Source organism: Charadrius vociferus, unplaced genomic scaffold, assembly GCF_000708025.1.
Source record: "Charadrius vociferus isolate BGI_N301 unplaced genomic scaffold, ASM70802v2 scaffold579, whole genome shotgun sequence".
Lineage (NCBI taxonomy): Eukaryota > Metazoa > Chordata > Aves > Charadriiformes > Charadriidae > Charadrius > Charadrius vociferus.
In genome coordinates, this window is record NW_009661367.1 from 68,678 (window position 1) to 93,432 (window position 24,755).

General features: G+C 52.9%; 1 protein-coding gene across 3 annotated transcripts in view; it reads left to right on the plus strand.

Moving 5' to 3' along the window:
- AIFM3 (apoptosis-inducing factor, mitochondrion-associated, 3) overlaps positions 1 to 24,755 on the plus strand; it is a 38,210-nt gene that overhangs the window by 11,938 nt on the left and 1,517 nt on the right. For all 3 annotated transcript variants that reach the window (XM_009893320.1, XM_009893319.1, XM_009893321.1), the window contains exons 3-18: positions 712 to 821; positions 2,792 to 2,901; positions 4,292 to 4,336; positions 5,624 to 5,720; positions 7,814 to 7,926; positions 10,367 to 10,453; positions 10,994 to 11,085; positions 13,138 to 13,268; positions 14,529 to 14,644; positions 14,987 to 15,058; positions 15,373 to 15,436; positions 16,336 to 16,412; positions 17,151 to 17,268; positions 18,260 to 18,358; positions 18,771 to 18,846; positions 24,638 to 24,742. In XM_009893320.1, the coding sequence (XP_009891622.1) occupies positions 712 to 821; positions 2,792 to 2,901; positions 4,292 to 4,336; positions 5,624 to 5,720; positions 7,814 to 7,926; positions 10,367 to 10,453; positions 10,994 to 11,085; positions 13,138 to 13,268; positions 14,529 to 14,644; positions 14,987 to 15,058; positions 15,373 to 15,436; positions 16,336 to 16,412; positions 17,151 to 17,268; positions 18,260 to 18,358; positions 18,771 to 18,846; positions 24,638 to 24,742 (1,512 nt within the window). The remainder of the gene's footprint in view (positions 1 to 711; positions 822 to 2,791; positions 2,902 to 4,291; positions 4,337 to 5,623; positions 5,721 to 7,813; positions 7,927 to 10,366; positions 10,454 to 10,993; positions 11,086 to 13,137; positions 13,269 to 14,528; positions 14,645 to 14,986; positions 15,059 to 15,372; positions 15,437 to 16,335; positions 16,413 to 17,150; positions 17,269 to 18,259; positions 18,359 to 18,770; positions 18,847 to 24,637; positions 24,743 to 24,755) is intronic.

Below are 24,755 nucleotides of genomic sequence, written 5' to 3' on the forward strand. Positions count from 1 at the left end.
CCTGAATCTCTCCGGGGATGGCTGGAGGGTTCAGTGGGGTCCTGTGCAGGGCTGGGGCTGGCAGCCCGGAGCAGGAGGGCAAGTCGCTGTGTGAGCTTTACTCCATGAAAAAAGCCGAGGGAAATGGCAAGGAGGTCACACGTAGGTGTTGGCTGTCCCGAGGGTTTTATCAGGAAAAGGTGACCCACGGTGTTGACCTTGGGGGGCGGCCAGGACCAGAGCATGACCCCCTGAGGCGCAGGGAGGCAGACCCTGAGGCTGGAATACGCAAAGGGTTGGGATCACCCCTCCTGGTTTTCAAGTCTCAGAAATGTGTTTGCTTTGAGTGAGTGAACACAAGCCTGGCAGAAACCTGCTGAGCCGCTGGGGCCAGGGGAGGAGGTGATGTTGCGGTAAAACCAGTTTGGTTTCTTGCTCCCACTGAAAGCTGAAAAGCTTTATTCTGGTGCCCTGGGCTTGGGTGGAGACCACCAGCCCCTTCCTGAGCAGCTGGGGACGCGCTTTGGGCCACCTCTTGGCACAGCGATGCATGAAGAAGCAGTGCTTGGTGACAGGGGTGACTCACATCTGTAAGTCACCTGGAGCTGGTGGTGAGCAAGTTGAAGGATGGGGGAAGCCTGGTGGGACCAGGGCTGGGGTGCAGGGTGAGGGGGTGGTATCCCCTGCCAGGCGGATGCTCTGCCATGTCTTTTCTGTGCTCCTCTTCCTCAGGATGCGGGAAGTGGACCTGGGCTGCGGGAAGGCTCTGTTAATCAAGGAGAGCGGCGAGTTCCACGCCGTGGGACACAAGTGTCCCCATTATGGGGCTCCACTGGTCAAAGGTCAGTCTGCATCACATCCTAGGAGACTAACCAAAGGCATCAAAGTGTTGGCAAAAGATGACCCAGTGCCATGCTGCATGTTCAGCATCATCTTCTCGCTGGGAGAAGGCATGTGCAGAAAGCTGGGGGAGCACAAAGCTCCTGGGAGCACTTCACTGCAGGTCTGGTTTGCTGGTGACCCCAGCTTGCCACCGCTGGTCACAGGGCTGGGGCTTCTTTCGGTGACTTTGGAGAACAAACCGGCGTGGGCACCATTAAATTCATCTTCTGCTTCATTCTTCAGCTGGAGCTGAACCTCTCTTGGATGGTATGAAACAGCTGCAGCTCACTGTCCCCACGCAAAGCCCAGTTTCATGGGGCTTTTCATATTGTTCTGTTTATCCATTCCCAGCCGCTGAGGAATTAAAATGTCTTAAAGGAAAAAAAAAACAACACCTTATGATTTTTCAGGCCACTCAGTCTTAAAAAAAACCGCAAACCCACAGCTCTGTGTAAATCAAAATCCTGTTTGTGGGGGCAGGAAGAAGCTCTTTGGGCTGATGGGAACCCTTCAGTAGCAAAAAAAAAAATGTTGCCGGTGTTATTGATTGAACTGGGACGAGGTACAGTGGTTTCCCATCTTGGCACTGAAAAAATCAGCATCATGGCGTTTTCTCAGCACAGGGTTCAGGCAGGTCCCTACCCAGAGCCTGAGTAATGGCAGCAGGCAGTGCTGGCCCGGCTGCGTGCTGGAGGTGTGCGTGACACTTTGCTGGAGGTGGGATCCTGGGGAAGACAGGAGAGCATCCTGCTGAGTGCCCTCTGGCCACTGCTGACCCAGCAGCAGCGCTGGGTGCAGGCAGCCATGCTCTCGAGCCCCTCGCCTGGTGCTAGTAGCCCGCTGAGCAGGGCAGAAGAGCTCCACGCTGCTCTGGTGGCTAACGGAGGTGAGAGCCCACCTGCCTTTCAGAGACCTGAGGGTGGCCGCTTGCACAGGGATCTGGCTGGGGAATGCAGGATTTGCTGCAGAAGTAAGCGCAGGGGCTGCCCCTGCGTCCCCAGGTGTGGTGGGTGACGAGATGTGGCACTGCTGTGCCTCGGCAAGGGAAGGCGCAAGCTCAGGACCAGGCCGGCATGGCCAAATTGTGGCCGTTCGCTCTGCCCTGGCATTGTGATCCAGCTCTTTCAGGTAGGAAAAACCAAAGTCCAAGGTAGCAGCCTCTGAGCCAACACTTGTGAGGAGCGAACTGGTGGCTGTGGGCATGCCCCGTGCTTCCCTGGCGGTGTGCAGGCTCCTTGCTGTGGCAGGATCTGTTCTGAAACACACTCACTCTAAATAAGTTATGCTCTGCTTGAAGGTCTGCTTGCTCTGGGTGCTGCTGGGGTTTGTGGAGGTGACTACAAGAACCTGGAGATTGCAGGCCCAGGCCCTGCCGAAGAGCGAGATTATATTCCAGCGGAGCAGACGGCTTTGGAGCTGTGCTCAGAGGCAGTGGAAGGGCACTGTCAGTGATGGCATTTTTAGATGGGATCCCTCACGCTGGATCCCAGTTGGTGGCTGTTCACCCTCTGTCCCAAATAGCCAGACCAGTCCCACGTGCAAGTTAAGAGAACGCCACATCAAGTAGCCATGATGCTGTTGACCATCCAGGTCCACCACAGCTGCCACGTGTCCTGTAGGAGAGGTGATACCTCTGGGTAAAGGAGTGTCATGGGGATGTGCTTGCAGAGCCTGAACTTTGAAGCTGCTCTGTGTGGTGCAGCACAGCTCCTGCTGCCGTGGGAGGCCCTGGGCAACAATCTTCAGCCTTCAGGTCACCCTTGCTCAGCAGTAGCATTCATGCTGTGAAGAAGCTGAGGAGTTTACCATCACCGGGACAGCAGGAGGGAGCCTCTGCCATCCCTGCCCTGGCTGGGTCACGGCAGCTTGATCTCAGCGGGCTGCAGGCAGGGACGGGAGCACCAGCTCTGCTCTGCCTTGTTTCCTGCAGGAGTTTTGTCCAAAGGAAGAGTCCGCTGTCCCTGGCATGGAGCTTGCTTCAACATTGGCACAGGCGACATAGAGGACTTTCCTGGCTTGGACAGCTTACCCAGGTTCCAGGTGAGACCTTTGTTCTTACAGCAGCAGAGGAAATCACAAAATCACAGCAGGGTTTGGGTTGGAAGGGACACTTAAAGAGCACCTAGTCAAACCTCCCTGCAATGGGTGGGGATGTCTTTCACCAGATCACATCGCTTGAAGTCCCGTCCAACCTGACCCTGAATGTTTCCAGGGATGGAGCATCCACAGTTTCTCTGGGCAACCTGTTCCAGTATCTCACCATCCTCATTGTAAAACGTTTCTTCCTTATGTCCAGTCTAAATCTACCCACTTTTGGTTTAAAGCCATTAACCCTTGTCCTATCGCAACAGGCCCTGCTAAAAAGTCTGTCCCCGTCTTTCTTGTAGCTCTCTTTAAGTACTGAAAGGCTACAGAAAGGTCTCCCCTTTTTCGCCTTCTCTTCTCCAGGCTGAACCCCCCCAACTCTCCCAGCCTGTCCTCCCAGCAGAGGGGCTCCAGCCCTCCCAGCATCTCCGGGGCCTCCTCTGGCCCCGCTCCAACAGCTCCGTCTCCTTCTGCTGTCGGGGCCCCCTGAGTGGAGGCAGCACTGCAGGGGGGTCTCCCCAGAGCAGAGCGCAGCAGAGGGGCACAGTCCCCCCTCGCCCTGCTGGCCACACTGCTGGGGATGCAGCCCGGGGTGCCGGGGGCTCGCTGGGCTGCGATCGCACATTGCCGGCTCATGGGGAGCTTCTCACCCACCAACACCCCTCAAGTCCTCCTCAGGGCTGCTCTCCATCCCTTCATGCCCCAGCCTGTATTGATACCAGGGGTTGCCCTGACCCAGGTGCAGGACCTTGCACTTGGCCTTGTTGAACTTCATGAAGGTCACATGGCCCACTTCTTGAGCTTGTCCAGGTTCTTATGTATGGCATCCTGTCCCTCTAGAGTATCAACTGCACCACTCAGCTTGGTGTCATCCGCAGAATGGCTGTTTGCATTGGGATAAACATGGTCTTTGAAGGCGTGGAGCAAACATTTTCCAAGCACATCCTAGGGTGGCCAGCGGAGAGCGGCACCTCGCCCATCTCTCCTTCCTCCCTGCAGCTCCCCTTACATCCACCCATGGGCATCAGACACCACCTGGGAAGCTGAGGGTGCAGATGCACAGTCTGGGAGGTCTCTTGAGCAGGAGTGGGGTGGGACTGAGAAACCAGCCATAAGCATGAGATAGAAATCAAGTTTTACACTGACCATTGGTGCATAGTTGATACGAGACAGGAGACATCCTACAGCCTTGAGCTGGGGTGACCCCTGCCGTGGCCTGAGCTGCTCTCGCAGGAAACCTGTGAGATCGCTGCTCTGTTCGTTAGTTGCACGGAGGGAATAATCATCCTCTTCATGCTGGAGGCACTCACTGTCCTGCAAACTACTGCTGTTCTGTCACCCTCAGGTGAAGATCGAGAAGGAGAAGGTATACATCCGAGCAAGCAAGCAGGTAAGGGGCCACTGGCATCCCAAAATCAAGGCACATGATTTTGCTTTTTGCTCAGTGTGCATGGGGGTGGGGGGCTAAATGCTTTTCTTTGGGCCCTCTGGCAGGGGAAGGGGTGTCTGAACAGAAGGATGCATGAGCATCCAACATGGGTGACCCAAAGGTCCACTGAGCCCCGTCCTGTCTCAAGCAACAGCCCAAAGTTCATACGGAGGTGTGAGTGGAACAAGGCAGAGGTGTTGTGTCCCCCTCCATCCTCCATCCTCCCTGCAGCAGCTGGAGCTGAGCTGGTCTGTCCATGGATTCAGGAGGTCTTACTAGGTGTTTGTCCTGACCTTGTCCTATGCTTCCTTAAGCTCATAGCAACTTTTAATTTAGTCGGCCCATGGAAACAAACCTCTTCCACCAGCTTTTTGGCTTTGTCTGCTGGGTGTGAATGTGGCACAGCGATGACAGAGGTCACCTGTGCTCTCTCTTGAGCCCAGACATCAGCTTCTTTTGCTGGAGAGGAACCTGGTGCGTGGGCAGGGAAGGCTCTCGTCTTCCCAGACAGGATGCAGAATGAAGCCCGTTCAGGCCACTGTTGTCTGTCTTTCCATGAAAAGCCTTCTTCTGATGCACATTTGTACACATGCATGTGTGAATCCAGCAGCTCAGAGCAGTTGGACCCTTACAGCACTTGGGTTAAATCCAGAGAGGTCACCTGAATGGCAGCACTTCTACTCCAGCTGTTTTCAGTGGGATGTGGTGAGGAGGGTTGAGCCTGTACCCTCTACCAGAAATGGTTTTTGGCCTCCAACTGCTGGCAACAGCGTGTCTGTGCACAGCGCTACAGCAGCATAGGTCTTTGGGCATGCTCTGGTAGGTTGGACAAGTCCATTGGCTTCTTTGGATGTCAGAGGTATACAAGCTCTGCTCAGGTGCAGGATAAAGTTCCTGCTAGGACTTCTGCATTTCCATCTCACCTGTTGGTTGCAGAATTGCACAATGACACACCTGGGCTGCTTTTTCTAATGTTTTTTTCCCCCAGCTCTGTGTACCTGGATGAATTTGCAGAAGATTATGGATTTATTTTTCTTTTGTACCTTGTAAGAGTGTAGTGCACTGGATGGTGGAAAGGTATTTGGATGAGCATGAGTTTGGAGTTCTCCTTGGGTACAAGGATGCAGTTGTTCCCTCTCTATCCAAGCTGTTTGGTGACAATAGCATAGTTGTCCCCATTCCTGCCTGACTACCCAGGATAAAGTTTAGAAAAGATAATGACTTTTCTTCTTGTTGTTGGTGGCATAGGCTCTTCAGACACAGAGGAGGACAAAGATGATGGCAAAGTGCATCTCCTTGAGCAACTATAACCTGAGTAGTACCAACGTGCTGATCATCGGTGCAGGTATTGGGTGGCATGTGCTGGGACCGCCGTGTGTGTCCTCTCCTGGCGGGTGTGCAAAGTGCGCCATGCACCTTCTGTCACCCCTCCTGTGTCCCTCCCTGTGCAGGGGGTCAGACCAGAGGGTCTTCCTGAGCCTTTTTGTCCTACACCCTAATGGTGTAGGTAATCCAAAGGTGCCCTGTGCCTCTGGTCTGTGGAGCTTTGGAGTTCCCTGTCACAGTCCTTTGTAGTGGGTGCCCTGAGCCCTCTTCCCTCTACACCCTCCCCAGATATAACAGCAACCCCTGAATTCCACAACGGATAAATGTAAAGTCCTCTCAGGTGTTCTTGTAATGTGGATGCACTTTTTCTTCTTGGAGCCTGCACTTCTGTCTCATCCCACTGCAGCTCTCTGCAGCTGCAAAGCTCTCACCTCAAGGTGCTTCTCTGAAAAGAAGTTCTTCCATCTTCCCAGCAAATATAAAATCCCTGCATGAAATAGCAAAACTGCCAAGCTGTCTTTTCTTATCTCTTGTCCCAGCTCCGTTTCTGTTACACAATTTTTGTAGAAAGCCTGATGGAGTGAATCCCCTCTGCTGAGTTTGCCTGTTTCTGGAATGGGTTGGGTGCTAGGCTGGGCCATGTCATGGTGAAATGGAGAGCGGGAGGAGGGCACAAGCTGTTCGCTGTTGGACCTGGTGTTGGGAGGGAATGGCTGCTCCTGGCACATGGGTTGTTCTGACTTGATTACAGCCCCCAAGTCACCAGATCCAAGCTGTGAAGATGGGGAGGACACTGCGATCTCCTGCTCCTGCCATACAATTTGCAGCTCGCAGCCTGAGCAGAGGGGAAAACCAGCCTGGCAGGCTTTTCCCTTGCTGCTGGGTGACATTTTTTCCTTTCTTGTGCCCCTGCTGTTTGTTGACTGAAAGCCAGGGTGGGACACTGCTGCTCCCCGAGGTCAGCTGGGCTGTCCTGGTGTGTGGCAGGGCTGGAAAGTCATCAAAATCCTCAGCCAGGGCACTCCACAGGCAATGTTAGCCATTGCTGAAGGAACTTTCTCAGATTTGACCAGCTAAATTTACAGGTCTGTTAAAGACCAAGGTCTGTTCTGGTGGACAGGAAAAGAGATTTCAAAGTGAGGGCTGTGAGGAAGAAGTGTTGGGAAGAGACGACATATCCAGCCCTGCATCGAGGACCAAGATCCAGCCATGCCCAGCAGAGCTCAGGGCAACCAACCGTGGCCCCTTGCTCATGTGAGGATCATCCTGGCATCAGTGCAACATCAGTCCTGGCTTAGCACGCTCCAGGCAGGATGTCCACCCACCTGTCTCTTCTTCCACTGTGCCCCACCTCCATCAATAGGAGCGTTTTGTTGACAATAGCAAACCACGATACTGTCCAGGTCCATATTCTTTCATTGGCATTACAGAAACTGTGGCCCTCACAACATTCATCATTAGGTGAGGCTTCCTTGGTTGCGAAGAGACTCGGGACTTCTCACTTGAGCTCTCAGGTCTCACCAGTTTGGCCAGGGAAGGCCCATCAGGCTGCCTGGCTTCAGGAGGACAACACGGCCCAAGGCAGCTTTTTCTTTGATTTAGCCTTTTATTCTATGTTTAAAAACAAACAAAACAAACAAACAAAAAAACTCAAAGAAATTGCATGCAAAATCCTCTACAGTGAAGCACGCAACCAAGACGTCAGCCGTGAAGAAGGGAGGACTCCCTGCCCGCCGTGTTCGGCTGTAGGTTCACCAGGAGCTGAGTGCACAGACCTTTCCCCGACTAGGGGACTGCAAGGGTCTGAGCAGCTGCCCGTGCCCCTCAGCTTGCGAGGTGTGTAGGCATCGGCAGCACTCCTCAGGTGTGCTCTCTGTGAGTTTAGGGATGGACAAGTCCCACAGAGGATTAATGTCACGCTCCAAGACAGAGGGTCCCTCCTCCTGCCTGGTGCATCCACCCGGACCGGCTTCCCGTGCAAGCTGTTTGACATGGGAAGGGCCGTGGAATCAGGCCAGGGCTGGTCGATTTTGGAGTCAGCCCCAGTGGGGTTTAGGAGCAAAGGGTTCAGACCTTCAAATGTCCCATACACTGGTCTTCCTTCTCCCTTAGGGGCAGCTGGACTGGTCTGTGCAGAGACCTTGCGCCAGGAGGGTTTCTCGGACAGGATTGTGATGTGCACGATGGACAGACACTTGCCCTACGACAGACCAAAGCTCAGTAAGGTTTGTATCGCTTTGGGTATGTCACATTCCTCCCCAGTTTTAAAAGTTGCCCTCGGACCTTTCCCCACTGTTATGCATTGCAGCAGCATGTCTCTTCCGTCTTGTTCATCCTGTCTCTTTTCCCTTGGATTTTCTTTTCTGCTGTTGACTGAAATATGAAACACAAAAGAGGAGTTGTTCGAACTCTGAACTAAGAGTACTCCAGCACAGAAACAAGGCGTTCTTCATAGGTCTAGCAATAGCTGTCTTGGCCAGCTCGTACCTGGATGGACCTTCTTATTATGTTTCCGGATCAAAATCTTTAGTGCAATGAAATGGGGCATGTGAAAAAATTGTACTGTCTGCCAGTTTTTTTATTAGTGCATGGTTCTTACTGCCCAGTGATGCTCCACACCATTATTATTATTATTATTATTATTATTATTATTATTATTATCAGCCATCATCACAACTTGGTAACTTGATTGCAGTGCAAAGATCACTTTTTCTGGCACACATACCATTTTGCATTCCAATTTGTAGGCACAGGATGATCTTCTAATCACATTTTTTTATTACTGATTCCTGAGCCTTACTTGATATCAGACAGCAACTCGGGTTGGACAGCAGCGTTTGATCTCAAAGCTGGGAGATAACGTAGGAACAGGTGGTGTATGTGTTCCCCTTTATGTCAGGGATGCTTATCTATGGGGCTGGAACTCTACAATCACAGCATCTCACTCTGCTTCCAGCCCCAAGGCAAAGTGATTTTCAAAGGAAGACAAATATGTATGTGGCTTTTTTTTTTTTTTTGAGAGCGTTCAAGACATTTCTGTGCTTGGACAAGACCTGCTTGGCTGAGGAGCAGCCGGCTGAGACATGCGTCCAAGAGTCACAGGGGTTGTGCTGGGGAGCTCAGAGACACTCACAGTCCCCGTCCCAGCCAGGCAGCTCTCCGAAACACTTACCCCCACCGTGTGAGTCTTAGACTGCCTTTTCCACTCTCTGTTAAATAGTAAGAACATCTCACATGCCAGAGGTGTTATGCATGGTTTGATAAACTTTCCACTAAACACCTCTAGCTGTAGTTGCTTTTGGAAGGTGAACAAAGCCCATGGAGGAGAAGGCAGAATTTTCGGGAACAGACTAGGAGAAAAAGGGGATTTTTCTTAATCCTGTTGTGAGTGGGACTAACCCTGGAAAGAGTCATTAGAGGAGCACGTAAAGCTGTAAGGAGCAGAGTCCTTGACTCCTGAAACTGCAGCCTTGCCCTTCCTCTGCCTCTCTGAGTGCATTATCAATCGGGCCCGGGGTCTCGCCGGACTGTTACTCTTTGTCCCCTTTGGACCATGACCTGCTCCCTGGTGTGCTGCAACATCCCTGTTACTGTCTCTGGAGCAGCAAAACCCGTGCTGGTTGTGCACTGCTGTCCCTACGGGGGGCCATGGCTCCCAAGCCATGGGGTCAAGTGTTCCTCTCTATAAACGCTGGGCGTTTAAAGAATTTGCAGTAAAACCTGTATGACCCTGCACCTGCCTCAAGTCTTAAGATAGGGGTGTCTTCTGAGCACAGCGTTATCTGAAGTCACAGTAAGGGAGTGTCCTGCGGGGCTCATCCCAGCCCCTGACTGAGCCACCTCCAGGGAGAAGGACCTTGCACATCCATCCCTTGGTTCCTGTATCCCCTGTCCCTCTTGGGTCAAGCCCAAACGTCATGCCGGTGAGGCACAGGTAGATGCTGCTGCTGCTGCTTAGCGCTGTGTGATACGTTGCAGGGCTTGACCGTGGCATGTGTGTGTTGCCATGTGCAGCAGGCAGGGAGGGATGCGCATGGAGCAACCTGCACACAGCTTGTCCTCAGCCTATGTCTGAGCTTGCGTCCACAGGGTTGGGAGGACAGATGGACTCAGGCTCAAACGTGAGCTCAACCCTACGTGTAAAGAGGATGTAGGTCTCGCCCAAGTGACCAGGGAAGGCTGGGAAGAGCAGGAACCTTTATCATGCAGCTAAAAATGAGCAGATATGGGCCACATGCCCCACATGCACGTGTTGTGTAACTTGAGTGCTTTTGGAAGTGTTGCCCTTGCTGTGTCAATGCTGATTGCTCTTATTACTCTTTTAGCTTCCATTTCCCCTGGCAACTCATTGTTTTCCAACTAATGGGGCTTTTCTTTTGCTTCTATGAACTTGTGCATGTTATGAGGAGCTGCTTTGCAGACACTCAGAAGCACTTGCTGTGGTCCTGCCTTTAGCCGGTCAGTGCCACCCCCGCGCCGATCAGGCAAAGTCCAGCCCAGTCCAGCATCTTGTGATGACTTTTATTTGACCAGGCTTTGATTCCAGCTCCTGTAAAGCAACTGTCTCACCCCAAGCCATAAGGACTGACTACTGCTGACTTGTGCATTTCGCCACTCGCCTGTTCAACCCACAGCGATTGACAGAAAAATGGCTTTTTTTGGCAGTCAATGGATTCCCACCCGGAGCAGATCGCCCTGCGCCCCAAGGAGTTCTTTCGCACCTACGACATCGAAGTCCTGACCGAAATGCAGGTAAGAAGAGTCCTATGAGTACCTGCAGGCCATCTTCTGCAAGTGCTGTGTGTAGGTAATGCGGCAGCTGTCTCTGCTCTTGGCTCACTGGATGCTGTTGCAGAAATGTTGGGTCTCCCCCAAACCCCCTGTTTTATGCCCCAGAGCTCAGGTCACCTGTGGTTGTTCAAAGCCACAGTTAATGCAATTCCTCCCGTGGCAGGAGAGACGCCCTGTGCAAACTCTGTGGTAACCGTCATTTCTTACCTGCCATTTGCGAGCATCCTCATGTGGATCGCGGGGTGACCAACTGGCCTCTGATCAGGATAATCAGCCTGCAAACAGTGCAGACAGTGATGGTTTGAACATTGCTCCCCATTATTTTATTTATACTGAGAGATCTTCAAGGATTTGAGATCTTTAAGGATCTTCAAGGTCTGGGTTGGCTAAGCTGTGGACAGGAACACAGGGGACTAAAACCTAACAGACAAATTGGTTGGGCCAGGAGCTCAGTGAACATCTGGGATTTCATCTCTTAACATTATTTAGGAATGATTTCAGGTTGCAGCTGTGGATATCAAGAACAAGACAGCCGTGTTCAAGGATGGATTTAAAATGGAATACAACAAGCTGCTGATAGCGACTGGAAACACGTAAGCTACGAACAAACATTTTAAAGCTCAAGAGAAACTGTATTATCTGAGGATGTGAGGAGCTTGTGCCTGGGGATGAGGGGTCAGCTGCGGCCGTTGGATTCGGACACTGAATTTGTTTGCATGAATCTTTGCAGAAAAGGCAAGGAAGACCTATTGGACATGTCTGTATTTATCTATATCTACACCTATATCTATATGATATATATATATGATATGTATATATATCATATGTATATATATCATATGTATCTGTATCTGTATCTGTATCTGTATCTGTATCTCTATCAAGCTGTGCTGGGTATGTCTGCTCAGCCGAAGCTGCAAAACCTCTGTGTTGCCCAGGAGTCACCCAAAAAGCAGGTAACCACCAGATGTGGGAGCTGGTGGGACAGCTGCAGGATTTGCTACCTGGGGTGTTTCATGGTCAGCGTCAAGGTCAAAAGGGTGTTAACAACAGGTACCCACTGGAGCAGTTGGGGTGCGTGGGTTGTTTGATGTTAAAGAAACTGAAAGAAAACTGAGATTTGAAGAGGTGGAGGAATTTGTCAGCAGCATGCTGTGCTGTTCCCTGGGGGCCGGCTCGACAGCAGATGGGAGAGACTCAGGAAATTCCCACTGAGTTCATCATCTTAGAATATTAAAATTAATGCCCAGGACCTTGAACATACTTTTTTTTTAACAAAATCCTCCAAAATGGAAATATCCTGATTTTTTTTTAGAAGTCATTTTTGCCACTTTGCTCTTCTTTTCACCCTTCAATAATACTCAAACCTGACAAGCAGATGACTCATCCATCTGAATTTCCATCTTTCGTTTTCTGCCAACCTATAAGATCTTTCTCGATGGTGAAAACTTATTGCTTCTCTGTTGCAGCCTTAATTAGGTGTTGCTGTTGCCCCAGCCTAAGACAGCCCTTAGTGAGCCTTGCCCCTAGGAGGGAGGTTTTCAAGACTTGAAACCTGGTCCAGACGTAGGGAATGGCAGAAGCGATGTACCTGTCCTGCTCTGCACAGCTGCTGATGGGGACAGAGCATCGCCTGAGACCGGCATCATCTCTAGCGCCCTGGAATTAGTGGGTCGGTTTGTTTTCAATAGGGGATTTGTCAAAATTGGCACTTTAAGATGAAAATGAGGCATCCTGGCTCCCTTTCCTTCTGCTCCTAACACCAAGCCACAAAACAAAGTAGGAAAAATGCAATCCCTGCAAAATTTATCATCCAGGGAAGGGATGCTGTAGAACAGCCGCAGCAGGAACTCCCGTTCCAACCTTGTGTGCCACTCATAACAGCAACAGCCCCACAGAGAGCTAACGGCTGGTGCAGCGCCACAGCCAAAATGCCGTCTCCACCAGCCACCTAATTAGGTTCAAAAGAGGATTAAGCCTTTGGCAATAATTTCAAAATCCTTATGCACAAGCTCCAGGTACACCGGGTAAATGTTTTTGAGCTACCTAAATTATTTACGATCGTCTCTCCCATTTCCAGATGTGAGTCGGGTGTGCAGGGGCCAGATATTTAAAAATAGATAGGCTCTAGTAAGTGCACGGGGAAGACACGATTAAACTGCGACAGCATCAGCAGCGTGCCCATAGGAACGGATAGCGGAACCTGCATCTGTAGAAGCTTATGAAATTTTCAATATCTGGCTCCAAAGCGTCTGCTGGAGGACAGCACTTTGAGTGTCCCATTAAGCTTCTGAAAATTTTACAACGTGCCAACAGTGAAGCACAAACTCGCAAAGCAGTGCCCATCCTGTGCTGGGCTGCATCCCCCCGGGAGGGAGCTCGCCCCAGCCCTGCGGGTCCATGGATGGGGTCCGGGGTGGCCACTGAGCAGCCCCTGCCGCACCGGCGTTCATGGTCTGCTTTGACCATTGCCCACCAGCATTTGGGTTTTTCTGTGTTATGTCTCCAGCCCAGAGAAAGGTGAAAAGGAAAGGCTGAGATGCTGATGGAGCCCTGGAAAGGCCCTGGAAAGGGGGTCTGCAGTCCCCACTGCCACCATGGGGTGAAGAAAAGCACCTGTATCACCCTTAATGTGTTTTTTTCAGGCCCAAAGCTCTCAGCTGCAAAGGCAAGGAGGTGGAAAACGTTTTCAACATCCGCACGCCCGAAGATGCCAACCGTGTCGTGAAGTTGGCCACGAGCAAGAACGTGGTTATCGTGGGAGCATCCTTCCTGGGTGAGCCCTCGCTCTGCGGGTGTCTGCATCTCTGCTGTCCACGTCTTCCTGCAGATGGTCCCAGTCCCTCGCCCAGTTTGTCACTGCCCAGTTAGAGGTAACCGTCCCCCCCAAAACTGGCCCTCGGGGTAGCCTAATCTCCATCTCCAGGTGGGTGGTAAGGACATTGCCTTGCTGAAGAAATTGATTTTACTGAAGAGGCTGAGCCGTTCAGCTTGCATGGACACAGATACTGCTGTCCCTGTCTGAAAAGCATACAGGAAGTATGCTTAGGGGACTGGAGCATCTTTTGAGGAAAGGCTGAGGGACTTGGGGCTTTTTAGTCTGGGGAAGAGAAGACTGAGGGGGGATCTTATCAATGCTTATCAATACTTAAAGGGAAGGTTCCAGGGGGATGGGAACAGTCTGTTTTCAGTGGTGCCCAGTGGCAGGACAAGAGGGAACGGGCACAAACTTGACCATGGGCAGTTCCATCTCAACCTGAGGAGGGCCTTCTCTGCTGTGAGGGGGGCAGAGCGCTGGCATAGGCTGCCCAGAGAGGTGGGGGAGTCTCCCCCTCTGGAGCCATCCCAAACCCGCCTGGACACCGTCCTGTGCCACTGCTGGAGGTGCCCCTGCTCTGGCAGGGGGTGGCACTGGGGGAGCTCCAGAGGGCCCTTCCAACCCTCACCAGTCTGGGATTCTGGGATTCTGTGAAGTCCAGTATTGGTGTTCAGGTGGTTTCAAACCCAATGTGTCTAGATTTTGAATCAGTTGGGAGAGTCTTGTTGGTAGGTGAAAGCTTGAGGGTTTATTTCTCTTTTAGTCTTGGTGAAGGTTCCCATGCAATTGCCAGCACCAAAATTGTCCCATTCTGATCGCAGCAAACAGCTAGTCACAAGGGCTGTGTTCAGCCTGCAGCTCATTACCTCTGCTGAGACAGTCCCAGCCGTAGGAGGAAGGTTTCCTTCATCTGATGTCCATTGCTCCAAGTGATACAGCGTCCCGTGGCACTTTGGGACTTCATCATGGCCAGTTCCTCCCTTTGGTCTTTGAAACCTGTATCTAAGAACAATCCCCATAAATCATAAATCTCACCTGAAATGGTGTGGCCCCTTGTGGCCACCAGGTCTGATGGCACCCCAGATCTCCCAGTAGAGCAGCTCCAACCTCCCCAGCCAGGAGTGAGCAAGGCTGCTCCTCCGCTGTGGCCTGTGCCAAGGACACAGGGCAGCACCAGGGGGGTTCCTGCAGCTGCTCAGACCTGCTTCTGTTCCCCAGGAATGGAGGTGGCTGCTTACCTCGCGGAGAGGGCCCACTCAGTATCCCTGGTGGAGCTGGAGGAAGTCCCCTTCAAGAAGTTCTTTGGGGAGAGGGTTGGCCGTGCTGTGATGAAGGTGACCTCGCTTTCCCATCGGGGGGTGGTTTTGGTGACAAAGCAGGTTCTGCTTGTTTCACTTATTGCTCTAATTAATTTGTTATTTGACGTTTATTGATTAAGCTGTGATGGCAGCAGTCACTAGAAAGAAAGAACGAGCTGTGTCTTCCCTCTCGTGGTCCAGGTGCTGTAGAGCATCTTCTTCTGGACACGTGTTGGGGACGGAGGTGGTGCTGACCTCCTCTGCAATGTGGGTCAAGACAAGCTGGAGGGTGGGCAGGGCAGTGGGCACAGGGACACCAGGAGTGGGGCTGGTGCGGGGTCCTGATGTCCCCTGCTCTCTCCCATGTCCCCCCTCCAGATGTTCGAGAGCAACAGGGTGAAGTTCTACATGCAGACAGAGGTGTCGGAGCTGCGGGAGCAGGAAGGCAAGGTAGGGTGGGGGCAGGGGCTCCCCCGGGGGCACCACTGCAGCATTCCCATTCCCTTCGCCCTGGGGTTTTGCCCTCTATTCATTCCTAGCCCCTCAAATCCATATTCCTGGATTTAGCCCCCAGGAGCAAACATGCTCCAGCCATGGTGTGGTTTCATTGCTCCCACCCTCCTCTTGCTGCCATTAGAAGGAGTTATGGTCACCTCGCATGTTGAAAGTGAAGCGAGCTACCAGCTTGGCTTGCTGCTGCTGCAGGGTTGGGTTTTTTTTTGTCTCTGAAATAACTGTGGTGCCCCCCCCTGTGTCTCACGCAGCTGAAGGAGGTGGTGCTGAAGAGTGGGAAGGTCCTGCGCGCCGACGTGTGTGTGGTTGGTGTTGGTAAGGGCCGTCGCTGCCGGTGCAGAGCCCGGCGGGCTGGCGGGGCTTTGGTCGGTGGAGGAGAAGCTGGAAGGGGACGGGGCAGCGATGGGGGTGGTGGCGGTGATGTGCCAGCCCCACTTGGCTGCCACACAGGAGTCTGTGTAGCAAAGCTGAAAAAGGCCTTTATAGAGCCTCCACCCCAGAATGCAACTGAAAATATATTTGGAAAATAATAATGGTTTCTTTTTTTCCAGAAAAAAACCCAAACATTCAAACCAATCTCATCCTTTCAAGTTGTTTTTTTTAAGCGTCCCCAAATGGAATTTTTTCCTCTATGTTTTTTTTTTTTTTAATTGCTGCCACTGCCATAGAAGAGGGTATTTTTCTCCTTTATACTTGGGGGAAAAAAACCCCTTTCTTTCTCTGTAACTTTTCTAAATGTTGTAGACTGGAAGAATCACAGGATTGGTTTAATTCTACTTTTGTTGTTTTATTGACTACTCCAATTTGTGAAGGCTAGAGGAAAAAAAAAAAGATAAAAAAAGGAAAATGAAAGCTGAAGAAAAGGTATGGGTTGTGGGGGCAGAGGAGCTCTGTCTGGAAACCCAAGGGCTCACTTTTAAATATATATATTTTTGAAACATCTGTAAAAGAGAAGTGGATTGAAAATTATCTTCAAGCATTAGAAAAAAGTGGTGGTCAGATTGCAGCGGTGCACTGACGGCTTGGAAAGCAGCCTGGGGGTGCGGAGGGTGATGGGGGCTCTGCTCCCCGCTCCCGGAGCAGCCCCGCTGCCTTCCCTTGGGGCACAAAGGTTGTCCGGGCGGCAGGGGGGTATCTACTGGCCTTGGGGCCAGTGCCCCGGGGCTACGGGGATGCCCGGCTACCGTGCCATCAGCCCTTGCCTTCTCCCACAGGCGCAGTCCCAGCGACGGGCTTTCTCAAGCAGAGTGGCATCAACATCGACTCCAAAGGCTTCATCGTGGTCAACAAGGTGAGCCCGGGGAGCAGCTCCCACCGCGGGGGCGAGGAGGAGGAGATGAGTCTGTTGCATGGGATCCTCTGAGCTGATCTTCCCCGAGGCTCTGAACGGTTCATCTGCTGAGGTGCTGAGATGCTGGGACCACCAGGCTGGAGAGCCTGGGACACCCCCCTGCAAGTGAGGGGTTTGCAAATCCCAGCCCGGGATGCTGTGCCTTGGGTCCGGCTCTGAGCCATCCCGGAATGGTGTGGATATTTTGGGGGGAAGGAAGCGGAGAAAGATCCACCTTTTCACGGATCCCAAAGGATCTCATCTTTCTTCCCCACCACCAGTGACTCTGATAGGAGCGGTGTTGGTGCTGATGGGTGGTGTGTGCCATGACCGAGGAGCGTCTCAAGGGGGTGGTGGCCTCAGCTCCAGGGGGTCATTGCCACCCACCCCTGCGCTTGTTGGTCGTGCGTGCAATAAGGCAGGCTCTGTTTGCAAGCACCAGCAGACACCAATCTTCTAAGAGGGGCTCCAGGACACCAGTCCATGTCTCATTTTACTGGGTAACCCACTGGCAGAGGGATGCTGTAGGTCCCTGCCCGTGTGGTCCACTTTCAAAGTGAAGAACGCTGAATTGAATCCCACCCGGTGGTGCCACAGCCGAGCAGAGATTGTCCAGGTGCCCCTGGGGACCGTGGAGGCTCTCAGGGAGGTCCTTGTTTGCAAACCCCACCGACGCACACTTCTGCTGCCCCCCTGCAGATGATGCAAACCAACATCCCCGGAGTCTTCGCAGCCGGTGATGCTGTCACGTTCCCGCTGGCCCTGAGGAATAATAAGAAGGTGAACGTCCCTCACTGGCAGATGGCCCATATGCACGGTAGGTGCTTTGCACTCCCTTCACTTTGCAACAGCAAATTGCTTATGGGAAAGAGCCTTTTCCAGATCCCTGGGAAATTTCCAAGCCCTCTAGTGAAAGAATGAGACAACTGCCGACAGGGAAACTGGGTATTAAACATTTTGAAGCGTGTATATTTATCTTGTCCGATATGCCTTTGTTTGTCAGCCTTCTCAACGTGCATTACCTAACGATGCGCCATTACAAACACAGAGGTGCTCAGGGACGGGCTTGCCCATACGCTGTGTGCTCCCTGGTGTCTGCACTTGCTCCAGTCGCCTGATCTTCTCCTTGCCCCGGGACACTTAGGAGTTTGCACCCTGATGTTAGCTTGGGCTTGCATCCCCAGCTGGGCTGCCCATGATGCTGGGCTGGCCCAAGAGCAGTCAAACCTTTCTCCCCTCCATGCCAGCAAGCCTGGAAACTCTGGTATGATGAGCTGCAAGCTGTCCAAGGCCACAACTCTGTGGGGAGGTTGAGGTCTGTGTGGGTGCCCTGGGTGAGAGGTTTCGGAAGGACACCTTCAATGTTAGCCTTTGGACACAGCCCCTTTAACGCTGGTCCAGCCGTGTCTCTGTGGCAGGGACTGTCACCTAACAGTCTCCATGCCCTCCGGGGGTTTATCCATCCCATCCCCGTTTGTGGTGGGAGCTCAGCAAGCTCTCAGACCTGTCACCGTTGCAGAAGCTGGGTTGAAGTGAGCTCATGAGCACGTTGGTCATGCCAGTGGAGGTGATGAGCCAGTAGGAGCTGCACTGCCGGGGAGGAGCCTGAGCCCAGCCTTGGATGATGCGATGCGTTTCCTTGTTGGTGCTTCTTGCTGTATGGGTTTTTATTAGCTTAAGCAGAAGGTCTTGGTTTCCCTGGACTCTGGGACGAGAGATGTCGATGCTGTGTTGCGACCTGAGGACAGACCACAATGCTTGCCCCAGCGCAGAGCTTCCTCACTTATTCTGCTGCTTCTCTCTTCCAGGGCGTATAGCCGCACTGAACATGCTGGCCCACGGCATGGAGATCAGCACAGTCCCCTATCTGTGGACAGCTATGTTTGGGAAGAGCATCCGATATGCGGGTAAGGGGCTCTCCAAGGCTGCTGTAGGGTTTGTGCTGGTGGAGGTGTCCTGGGATAGAGGAGCCACAGCCACCTCCCTTGCTGGGACCCCTCCACACCAAACTCTGCCTCGGGTCTGCTTCCCTTCCTGGCTCCAGAGGGTGTTGGTATCTCCCCTGAAACCCGTCTGCAGGGCCAGAGGGATGGCTGTGGTCACAGGGGATGGCCCAGCGTGAGCAGAGACTGTCTCCTTGATCTTGCACGTCTCTGGATAAAGGGGCACTTCATGGCACCCCCATCTTCCAGTGCTGCTCTCTTGGGTGACTACAGGATGCTCTCCGTGTAGCTCTGGACTGAAACACTCTGTCTTAGGGGCTAGAGCTGGATCCAGGGGAATTGTTGCTGAATCCGCTGCTTCTTCTCTGCCTTCCAGGCCACGGGGAAGGATTCGACGATGTTGTCATTCAGGGAGATTTAGATGAACTGAAGTTTGTTGCATTTTATACCAAGTAAGTGTTTCTCTTCTCCTCATTCCTACAGAGGCATTCATCTAAGCTTGTCCTGCTAGGCTGGAAAATATTTTTGCCAAAGCTTCGGTTGGTTGGTTTTGTTCGTCTCTGGACACTGAGGTTGCAGGACATTAATAAAAGGCCCTAGAGAAATGGTGTTCTAAGCATAAAGCCAGTTAAACTGGTCTTTGGACCTAATGTCTCTGCCAGATGTCTGTTCACATAGTATCGGAGAGCAGATAATGGCTTCTATTAATTTGTTGCTGGCAATTCCCATCAAAGATTTCCTTCCCATCTCATCACTGTGTTAATGATTTGTGGCCAGGGCTGGACTAGGAGCTCAGGCATCACCGTTTCTGCTTCTGGTTTGACAAATTAAGCTCAAAAACCTCTTCTGTCTATTAACAAGCTGTGAAGGTTAGCAAGAGTTCAGGAGCTTTCATTAAACCTGTAGTGAAACCCAGCTCTCCCCCAGGCTGGGACCCTGTCCGGGAATATTTTCCTGAGCTGTGTTGACAGCCGGGATGTGTTGCCTCTGCTGCTCTTGAGCCACACTGGCTGCTTAGACTGGCAAGACCGTGCGGCATGAATTTATCCCCAAAATATTTGCCGCTGTTTATTCTTTTGTTGCCTTTCTCCCATCCCAGCCTGAGATCGATGGCCACAGAGCCTCCTTGTGCCTGGAGACGGAGGGGATTTCCTCAAGTGCTTTCTAGTATTAAGGATGGGGAGAGTGAACCCAGGGAAGCAAAGGTCTGCAACCACAGTACTCGGCGGCAGCGCTCAGGCAGGGGTCAGGAGGAAGCTCTGGGCAGGACCCAGCTCCCGCCCTGCAGAGATCATCTCACCGGGGCTCGCTGCCCGCTGTCCCCTGCCCAATGTCCCTCACGGTCTGCCCTCTGCATCCCCCTCCCCGAGGGTGGTCGCTTGCCCCCATCGCTCCAGGATGGAGCCTGGCAGATGGACGTGTCCGTCGGGCTTGGAGAGGCACAGGACTTCCTTCATCCCCTGGCGGCGTGAGCCGGCCGGGTCCCTGTCGCTCACCCTCCTTCTCCCGGTGCCGGTGCACCTCGGATAAAAACCTGCTGCAGGCGATGGGGCTCCAGCATCGCCGGCACCCAGGGGCCCTTCGCACGTGGATGCGCCTCTGAGCTCAGTGGTACCCTGGCCAAAATTGCCTAAAAGGGTGGGTTTGTGGCAAGGCACAAGATGTGCTGCAAGGGGACATTCCCCTGCCACAGCCACAGCCATGGGGCGGTCACTCCTCACCCTCTCCATGTTTTGAAGTGCGTTTAAATCACATAACTGCCAAAGCAGCATTTTGAAATGCAGTTTGCTCAGCGAGTGTGAGCCAGGGGAAGATAAAACCCCCGTTTTCGGCAGTTTTGCTGCAGTGGTTTGCAGGGTCGTGTGTACTTTGGCCGCTGCATCCCCTGCCAAGCCGCCCCACAGCCCTTGCTTTGCCCCATCTCGGGTCCCCTGGCCTCGCGGGCAGTGCCCTGCCTGCAGCAAATGCAGGATTACGGGGCCGGGCAACCACGAGCCGCACTGGCACACATTTCTTTCCAGCACATAATCTTCTTTGAAACCTCTATTCCTTCTTTCCATATCAGAGCATTTAGCCATTTATCCCAGCCCTAATTAGAAAGGAAATGTCAGATCGCTTTAATTAAACATCTGTAGAGCCCGTTCAAAAGGAAAGCCCCGAGCAAGGTGCATATCCCTGCTGGGTGCAGCGGTCCCACGCTCAGCCTGCCACCGGCGGCTGCCGGGGGTGCGGGCTGCCTGGGCAGACCTGCCGGCATGCAGGAACGCCGGGTTCGGTGGGCAGCAGCTCCCCCGCAGGCGGGGCGGCGGGGGTCCGCTGCTAAGCTCTGTGTTGTTCTGCCACCCAGGAGGGGCTCCCAGAGGTGGCTTTCGGGTACCAGGACAGCATCCCGCGCTGAGAGCCGGAGGTACTGGAGGAGCGCCGGCCGGCGGGGGGGCCGGCCAGTGCATCTCGGGCTTTGCTCGGCTGTAGTCAAGTCCCCATCTCTGCTTCTGTGAGAGGACCCCAGGAGCATTTCTTCCTCTTTTTCTTGTTTGGTGATAAGTTCTTCTGGTTGGTGCTAATGCTTTCGGACTGACGACACTGCCCCATATCGCCCATCCCCTCCTGCTTCCTTCTGCCATGCCTGCCGATGGTGCGGACTCTTCTCCTCTTGCTGCGCGCTGTCTTGGTTGTTGCATGAAGCGCTGGTGGTTCCCACTCCCTGAGCATGTCCTCAGCATCAGCTTTCACAATAAGGCTCTTTTTCCCCAGAGCGTGAAGAAGAAAGCTGTTTACTTATCCCTGTTCAGAGCTGTGTGAGCTATGGAGGGTTCAGGGTAAAGCCCTGTGCCAGGAGGTGTATGGGACGGTGCTCTGCAGATGTCCCCATGGGACACTGCGTTCACTGCAGCACCTCAGGTAGAACAGACCGATGGCATCCCAGCCCTAAGACCTCAGAGGTCTTGGGAGATCCAGGGAGTTGCTGTGGTTGTCTTCTTCATGGTTCCCAACTTCTGTTGTGTTGAACTCCGCAGAGGAAGGGAAGACCACATATACATGCAGCTCATCTACAGTGCTCCATCTTCCTTCAGCCTTTACTCCGAGACTTCTGATTGCTCCAAATCCCAGGTTTAGAAAGGCCACTCTTGTTGCTTCTAAAGACCTTCTGAAAAAGACAGATTCCTCCTGGCTTCCTCATCTGTCAGACAAACTGCTTAAAAGCCACTCCTGATATGGGATGCTTGAGCTCACCAGCAACCAATGAGTTATTTCACAAAAGGACCAGCTACCCCACGTCTTGCTGAAGGAAATGTTTGGGCTGCACTCATCTTCCTGGTTGGTCATGTCAGGCACTGGCTGGGCTTGAGGCCGAGCTGGTGGGATTACATTTTCCTTTACTTTCCCTTGCACTCCTTGGTTATTCATTCCCTTGGAACAGCACATCTGCCTCTGGTTTTGATGGATACGTCTCTCCAACCACTTCATGTTTCTCAGCTGGGAGCTGGCTGTGCTCGGGAAACCAAATGCAGGGGAAACCACTGAAGCTTCAAGACTGTGTGGTGTGGTGTGGTGTGAAGGTAGTGCAGAGCCTCCCCGGAGACCTGAAGCCTCAGTCCCTGTTCTGTGCTGAGCACCGGAAGCATCAAGCAATTGTGAAGTAGCCAAGGCCAAGGCCCTGTGTGATGGAAACAACTGCCTGTAGGGTCACCCCAGGCTGTGGTTCATGGTGGGCTGGGGTTCTCATTGGCAGTTTGTGTTTCTGAACTTGGGAAAACAGGAAAAGAGAGAATCTGCACTGCAGTGCCATCAGGTACCGCTGCAAGCGTCTTGGAAGGAGACTGGCTGTCTTCTGTAAAAAAACCCAAACCCTCATGAGTCCCTGCACGTATAATTGGAGTTACATCCCTAGGGAATGGGGTCCTGTGGAGGACCTCCTTTACATCAGGCAGGACATCAAGCCTCACAACAGAAAAGATGCAGGTGTAGAAAGTGAAGAGCTCTTGTAAATCACAGCAGCCCCCAAATGTGACAGCCCAGCAGGCGGTCCAGCTGAACACACATGTGCTTTGTAATCTTCTCAGATGGTTAATTATCCTCACGCCTATTTTCCAGTGTGAATATATTGTTCATCAACTCCTTATTCTCGAGCCGCAGGCTATCAGAAATGCCCTCTGCTGTAGGTACACATCTCTGCAGGGAGCTAAGGATGCTTGAGATGGGATTTCCAATGGCATCCAAGCCTTGTTCTAGAGCTCCTGGCAATGCAGCAGCTCCCCCTTCCCGCAGCCATTCCTGTGGAGCAGCACCCTGTGCTGGAGCCTGGCTGGTGTTGCTCTGTCTCTGGGTCTGGCTGGTGTGGACTAAGCTGTGGATAAACTCCAGTGGCTTCAGAGAAGATTCTGGGCCCCTGGTCTGCTCTGCACACCCGTGCTCACCCATGAGATGGGAAAGCCAGACCATTGCTCTGTTTCTGACTTGCTCTGCCTTGTATGCGGTGAGCTTATTTAGAAATCAGGGTCTTTTGAAATAGATAGTCTTCTGTGATGGACCTACCCCGTGGTCTTGTGGGACACCTACGAGAGGTGACTTCAACTCCCGTGGCTCCACAGAGATGAAGTGTCCTGTGAAACATTGGGTTGTGTGTTGAGTATTGTGTCCAGTTCTGGGTTCCCAGGTTTAAGAACAGGGAACTGCTGGAGAGGGTCCAGAAAAGGGCTATGAACTTGATTAGGGAACTGGAGCATCTTTCTTATGAGGAAAGGCTGAGGGACTTGGGGGTTTTCAGTCTGGAGAAGAGAAAACTGAGGGGGGATCTTATCAATGCTTATCAATACTTAAAGGGAGGGTGCCAGGGGGATGGGAACAGTCTTTTTTTAGTGGTGCCCAGTGACAGGACAAGAGGGAACGGGCAAAAACTTGACCATAGGAAGTTCCATCTCAACCTGAGGAGGGCCTTCTCTGCTGTGAGGGTGGCAGAGCGCTGGCACAGGCTGCCCAGAGAGGTGGGGGAGTCTCCCACTCTGGAGCCATTCCAAACCCACCTGGACGCCGTCCTGTGCCACTGCTGGAGGTGCCCCTGCTCTGGCAGGGGGTGGCACTGGGGGAGCTCCAGAGGGCCCTTCCGACCCCCACCAGTCTGGGATGCTGGGATTCTGTAATATGGCTTCTGCTTTCCTCCACCCAGGAATCAGGCACGTGTTCCCCCCGCCTCCAGCTGCTCCTTGCTCTGTTGGTCACAGAGTTCCTTGGCAGTGGATTGAAGAGCAGATCTTGATTTGTTGGGTGCTTGTACTCTTCAACTTACTCAACAATACCACCGGTGTTTAATATCTTACCCACACACCTTCTCTGATCTTTGCATTGTTTGTCTATTCAGTTATCTATTTATGAGCCATCTCCTGGATTCAGTCTTTGAAGGCTGACGCTCAGGTTGACCTCTGCAAACCTCAAAGCAGAAGAGCCCTTCTTGTTTGCCTTGTGACCTTTAGCCAAAGCTCCTCCAGCATTTTTACATCCTCTTCCCTCCTGCTTCATTTGATTCCCATTCAGCCTTTGAGGTTGTGTTGTGCCACCAGCATTGGCATACTGGTGGGTGATGGTTGGTCAGACTGGGACCTGCTGCTGGACATCCCATATACACAGGGGTTTCGTCACTGGGGCTGGTGGGACCCTGGCGTTGGACACTCAAGCTGTCCCAGTGCTTTGGGAGGAGCACGCTTGTGGAGTGGCTTGGAGGTGGGCACTCTGCTCACTTGGAGGTGGGGATCAGGAGAGGGATGTGGAGCAGCACAACTGAGTGTCCCACAGGGAAATCCTGACCACCTGCTTCTCCACTCCCTCGGTACCAGGGCACCAGCACAGGGATCACCTGCCCAGATGGCAGCAACCACTGGGATCCTTGCTGATGTCCAGGCTTTTATCCACCATCAGATCCACCTTTGCTGGTGTTTTCTCACAGGTGCCAGGGTGCCCAGAGGTGTCTCCATCCCCTGGGCACCCTGGTGATGCTCACCACGCCAGCATGTGAGCATCGGTGAGACCACAGTGGGGCCAGCCTGCAGTGCCAGCTCTGAGCCCTCTCCTGTCCCTTGTCCCACACCGCTAGCACAGTCCCTGTGGTACTCATGCCTTGGGATGGGTCCTCACCCTGGAGTGGGTCTTTCTCTTTGCTTCCCACTTCTCTCCAGCATGTTGCTTTTTGGGTGATGGACCCGTGGCCACCCAGGGCTGCCCTAACTGCTCTGCTCTGCCCGGCCTTAGGAGCGACGAGGTGGTGGCTGTGGCCAGCATGAACTACGACCCTATTGTGTCCAAGGTGGCTGAGGTCCTGGCTGCCGGCAGGGCCATCCGAAAGCGCGATGTGGAGGAAGTAGACGTG